This window comes from Penicillium diatomitis, assembly GCF_028827545.1.
Source record: "Penicillium diatomitis strain IBT 30728 chromosome Unknown utg000014l_segment0_segment0, whole genome shotgun sequence".
Classification (NCBI taxonomy): Eukaryota; Fungi; Ascomycota; class Eurotiomycetes; order Eurotiales; family Aspergillaceae; genus Penicillium; species Penicillium diatomitis.
The window spans coordinates 310,123-316,178 of NW_026623186.1; the positions used below are offsets into that span (position 1 = coordinate 310,123).

General features: G+C 46.3%; 1 protein-coding gene across 1 annotated transcript; it reads right to left on the minus strand.

The window, feature by feature from the left end:
- Positions 1–3,116: 3,116 nt before the first annotated feature.
- On the minus strand, positions 3,117–4,839 carry N7539_008801 (uncharacterized protein; the record flags this gene model as incomplete). The annotated part of the gene is given in 5 exon segments (XM_056938396.1): positions 3,117–3,590; positions 3,640–3,774; positions 3,836–4,193; positions 4,207–4,732; positions 4,806–4,839. The coding sequence occupies 5 exon segments, from the start codon at positions 4,837–4,839 to the stop codon at positions 3,117–3,119; spliced, it is 1,527 nt and encodes a 508-aa protein (XP_056786404.1).
- Between the last annotated feature and the right edge of the window lie 1,217 nt (positions 4,840–6,056).

Sequence of the window (6,056 nt, forward strand, 5' to 3'; positions counted from 1 at the left end):
AGCAGACCGCATAACAACACAATGTATAGTCTGCACCGTGATAATGCTAACGTAGAATTTTAAAAGACGCCTAGCAATTTCTTTGTATCTACAGTCTCCGCGAAAGAAACGACAGTACTCAAAAGATGTTCGGGTATATAGAGATCTTGGTCTTATATCTTCCTGTTACTTGTATGTCATGCGAGAATTACCAGTGAGTAGAGATTTCGTTCGCATGATCTGGAGGAGCGGACTTCGGTGTGAAAAAGCTTTGGTGTACTCAAATTACGAGTTACCGTCAGTAGCCGGAGGCTAACCAGCTAGCAAGATTATTAATAGGCTAATCGCGAGGCATCTGTAGCAATTAACTTTAATGCCTCTGCAACTAGTGGAATGGAGCTACTAGTAGTCAAGTCTGACGCAGTTGGTCGTGTGCGAATTGATCAAGCGTAATCGTGATCGAGTGTCCTTCTATCAAATTCGACTTACTTCTCACGCGTCTGTTACAGACCTCTCATGTAGCAAAGGCCAACGCGGTGAAAAGCGACGGATTTCATCAGTCAACTTGGTCAGTCGGCAGGGCTTGAGATAGGTCAACGTTACCAGGCACGATGATTGTGCCACGTGACTCGTGTATCCTCGGCTACGATGGGCATGTAACGTGATGTGATCGGATCATACCTAGGCACATGAACTGATCATAGCCCGAGCAGTGTATTCTGAGGATGAATTTTCTCTCAATCTATTGAAAAGCGCATATGAAATCACTGCCCACACTCTCTCAATATCTCTAGAATTCTTGGACCTGCACATTCGATTCTAATCTCCCTTGCTTGTTGCTCGTACGTTTAATTCACGACCCATGAGCGGTGACGATGTTATAGGAGTAATAACCCTTGTAGTAGCATGTGTGTATGGATCGGAGGAATTTCATATTGTTGAGGGGTTAATTCTATGAGCAGTTATCACCCAACGGTCCAACTTTCAGACAACCTGTTTGTATGGCATGTGATACTGCCGACTCACCGCAGTCCATAGCCTAGATAGAATCTCTCCCCAGTAGCAATCTCACTCCTCATCCCTCTCACACATCGTGCAGCTGCCCCTACCGTAGCTGCATCCCATCAGGTTATGAGCCCTGCTTAGCGCGATTGAGAAAGCTATTAACTTAGTCTTACTCACCTAAGCACCAACTTGCAAAATAACCGCTTCAACACGCTACATACGCAGCCTCGGCGCAAAGCCAACTTCGGCGCAAAGCCGCCTAGGCCCAAAGGCCCCCCCCCCAAGTACCGGCGCACAAAAAACGGATCAACACTACGCGTTCAACGTCAACAAATCGACTAGCGTCAACAAATCGACCAGCGTCAACCTCACGCGTCAAATACGCAAATTCAGTGATTCCGTCAACAAATCGACTAGCGTCAGCCTCACGCGTTAAATACGCAAATTCAGTGATACTAAGTCCTAAATATGGCATATCCTGATACACAAAACAATCAAGATAGCCAGAGGTCTATTACAACGAGTTCAATTCGAGCGCTTCTTAACCCTTTTGGGCATGAAGAGACTGCCTTCATGAGCGTCTCGAGTCTCGACACAATCAGAACTCGGCTGTTGTTTCAACAATGTGCAATAGTTTCATTTCAGTTTTGCAGTGAGATTGCGGACAGAGTCGCCATTCAGGGGGATGTTTGTATGGCATGTGATACTGCCGACTCACCGCAGTCCATAGCCTAGATAGAATCTCTCCCCAGTAGCAATCTCACTCCTCATCCCTCTCACACATCGTGCAGCTGCCCCTACCGTAGCTGCATCCCATCACAACCTAACCTATAGCTAGGAGATTTGCTTGGTGATACAACTTGGTGATTAACTCTTGGTGAGCACCTCTAGCACGTCCTGCAAAAATTTGAGCAGAGTCAAACCCGCAGTAATACTCTGCGAAGCGACGGTATGATTGAGAGAGACTCTTGGGGCTCGCAGAAGGAATGAGGAAGTAAAATCTGTGGACATTTTAACTCACAGTAATTGGTTGGCACTGCGTAACAACAGTGTCCTGATACTATTCATGGTGATATAAAAAGAATATTGCAGTGTAGGGCTAACGAAAGATCAGAGCGCTAAGCTCCTGCACTGACCGTACTGTAATATACATTAAAGATAATGCTATATGCCACATAAATCCGTAAAGCCATCACAATAAGACTAACATACTGCGTGGACATGATGATATGAAGGTCTTTAAGACCCTCAAATAGATGTACTCCAGAGCGTACATGAAAGGTGCGGGATTTGCAAGGCTTCGAGAGCTAGGGTTCATCCGCGTAGTCATAAGTGATCGAGGTACTACTGTAACGGGCCAGAGCCCGGCCATAAACCATGTGCCATGGCCTTGAAGGATTACATAGGCGGGCGGAGGATTGATACCGCCTGCGGCAGAACGAACCTAGTGTTCTTCTGCAGAAGAACACCAGATAGACCTCCCTCTCTACAAGATTGTAGTAAACAGCATGTTGGCCTAGTACAATTGAATCAATTTTGCTACAGCCCTTCACAACTACCCCGTTATCCAGATGCTGGGAGGCATTTCAAACAGCCGTACAGCCATGAAAACCAAGTAAGTTTGGGTCGGCCAGTCTCGACTCGAGTAAATTGTCTACGAGCGCCGGATCACCATTCCGTGCGACGTAAGAGAGCGCCATTCGTCTATTATTATCCGTCACATAAAAATCAACGCCTAGGGAAGAAACTGATGAGTTGATACTAATGATATGTCCTTATGTAGGAGCTATATTTAGCAGTGAGCGATACCTGGACTGCGGTAAGATTCCAGCTTCATGTGAGAGCGAACGATGCAGTGTTGCTTTTTAATCGAATTTTGCAGCCCAAAAAAAATTTAGTCATGAAACATTTGCAGGTCGACAGAAGAAAAATGTCTTCGAAGGCAAGAGTTACGGCGTGGCCGATCAACGGAAATATCAAGTTGCGTTACCATACTATATATAGGACTCTGGGCAATATCCGCAACTGCGGATATGGGTGATCTTTTATGGTCTTGTTGGTTAATGTTCCGCCCCCGAGAAACATTACTGTAACAGCAAGCCTCATTATCAAACACATATTCATAGATAGTTTCAAGTGGATAACACACTTTTTCCGCCGTCGTCTGTGAGTCTGCCTCGCACCTTGATAGTCATATATCCGGAGCCTAATCTGACCATTTCTTGTAGCTCAGGCTCTTCAGACACGATGCTTAGCATGGCACCCGGCGAAAAGAGCAGCGCCTCGCCTATTTTAAGGTTGACGATCCGGTGAAAGATAGAGAGCTTTGCCGGAATATCGAGGAGTGCCTGCTCATTCTTTGCCTGACTATCTTTCGTTACGTGTAGATTTAAGGCTGCCGCAGCTACGTGAGGTTGTAATGCACGAACCCATGCAGGCGATGGGAATCGATGGACAATAGCGACAGAGCATAGATCGAGAAGGTCGCTGGAGATGGTTGGCTCCTGAGTTGAAACAAAGATGCGAGCACCGAGGTGACGTTGTAGTCGAACAGTAGAGAGAAGGGTGTCTATAAAATTCTGGGCTTCGACAGAATCTTTCATATACTACAATCGAGTAAGTGGAACGAAGACACAATGAACTTATCATTCGCACCTTCTGGGCCTCATCAAGGGCGACGATCCTACCAATATTGGTATCTTGTTCCATAAATATTTCGAAACAAATGTTGAAAAGGCTGCAGGCGGTATCAGGGGAAACACAAGGACATGAGAGATCAACGATGGTCAACTGCGAGGCCCGAGTCACAGGTAAGCTCAAGTAGCCCAGAAGTGCATTTGGAATACAGTACCTTTGGTGCCCAGTTTGAAGCTCCATCTTGGGTTTTGGCCTTCGTTTTCTTGAATTTGTAACCCGTGCTTGCCTGGTGGGGTGGCATGAAGCTCTCGAGAAAATTCAACCTTTGCTTCAAGGGCTCCAATTGACCAGTCAGCAGTCCAGAACCAAGTACCCTGGTCTTGAAGTCTTGATAGTCGAACGGAAGTCCTGTGCTTTGTTGGAGCAGGCGCATCTCTCGTAATATCCGTTGAACAGTCTGCAAGTATAATGGGCCAGCGCCGCTATCCCGGGCAACTGACATGAGATCCAGCATTCGCTTGGTATTGAGATGGGACTGATCAGTTTGCAAAGGTTGTACCTCGATGTTGAATCTTGAGTAGGTACCCTGTAGTATTGTAAGCAGTGTGAGCTTCTGTAATGCTTGCCCACCTTATCTTGATAGTACGAAGGTTAGTCGGAGCACAAAGCACTCTGACCTTCAGATCCAGACGAGACGATAGAAAGGCAGCTTCACAGGGCGAGCCACCACCGTCACAGATAAAGGTATCGTAATGAAATACGACAACTGTCAAGGGACTCAACAGTCTGCCGGCTTTGGATGGGATCAAGCACCCTTCTAGTAAACAAGACAGCGTGTGACTCTTTCCAGTTCCCTGGGATCCGCAGATAAACACACTCGACGGTGATGAAACGTTGAAAAATAACCGGGGATCATTTTTCGTCACTTCATCGTTCATGGTAGGGTATGAAGGCGTATCAATTCTCTTCACGCCCCCTAGTAGTCCATATTGCGTAGGGCCCAGCGATGGTTGGTTGAGAACCGCACCAGTCAGTACCGGGGCAAGAAGTGCTTCGTCAGACTGGCCATCGGACTCATCAAGCTCCAGCAAACTCAAATGGTACGCGAAGTCTTGGAAGTCGTGTTGTTAGGTCTTTTTTTGGAATGTGTAAAGATGAAAAAATGAAGTCAGCCAGAAACATACCAGCACGGTCTTCTCTAGGCAAGCACGATGACATTTTAGAGTTACCCTGTGTCCTTACCCAAATGCTCCTGAGCATGACCCTCATACCTACCTCTTATATACACCACGAGTGATAGAATTTCAGGCTCACTGAGTCATAATTGGCGGTGTGTCTGGAAGCAGGTTTGTACCTTGAGGCCTTCCTAGACTGATCGGGGACCTATCGGCAGGAGATGCTCCTCAAAGTACCCATTTCGGGAAACTATGCACGAGACGAATAAAGGTTTAGCATCATACTACACATAGAAGATAAGAACAGGCCAAGATCTATATCGAAACTACAAACATGCAGGCCACTAACGCGGGAGGCCGCTGACGTGGGAGGCCGCCAAGAAGTACCAACCAGTCCGATTACAAGACATAGTTTACCATGAGCTCAATCCCTCATGATGCTTCAGTATATGTAATTTATATGTACTGTAATTCCCAAGAAATATTTTGATGGTTCACATTTTGAGCGTCTACCGTTCAGACGGAGAGAAACCTACAGTGTGACAACGTGCTCACTTACATTAGCATTACTCTCCGCCATAGCGGGTTATAAGAATACCAACGGGCACCTGTATTAGAGGCAACCCTAAGCAAATGCACAGATTTAGCCCTCTAAATTTGACCTCGAAACCAGCACTGGAGAGCTTGGTCCGATCAATCAAGGTCCCAGCAGCCAGGACCTCTGTTTTAAAACATTAGGTGCAGGTGTGAGAACCATGCAGCTTTTTGGCAACGGACTACAGCTAGTTTAAGCGAGTCGTCTGTCCAAATTGTCATATTCTCTTAGGTAAATCTAGAAACAGGACATGGGGGTGGTGTATGGAAGCAGGACAATCACAATGCAAACGCCAGTCCGCAGCGCTCGATGGCAAAGGGTATTAAAATACCTCTCCTTTCATCGCTGCGCAAATTGTACCCTGGATCTGTTCTAGTGGTTCTTGGTCTTCGTCCGACTATTCAAAATCCAATATCTTCCAGAGAAGTTATTGCGCCATTCCTGATCTTAGTTGTTCTTTTCCCAGTTTCGTCTCAGGTCTTATTTCGCAGCCGAAGGACATACCTAGCTTGCTTTCAGAAGGGTTGCTGCGCGATATCGATGATTAAACTTGATCTGATTTTGACAAGAGCGGTTTCATCCCCCTGAAAAAGCTCCATGCACTTGCTCTCAGATAGGCTCCCTTTGAAAAAAATTAGACAACACAGAATTTCGAAACCGGCGTA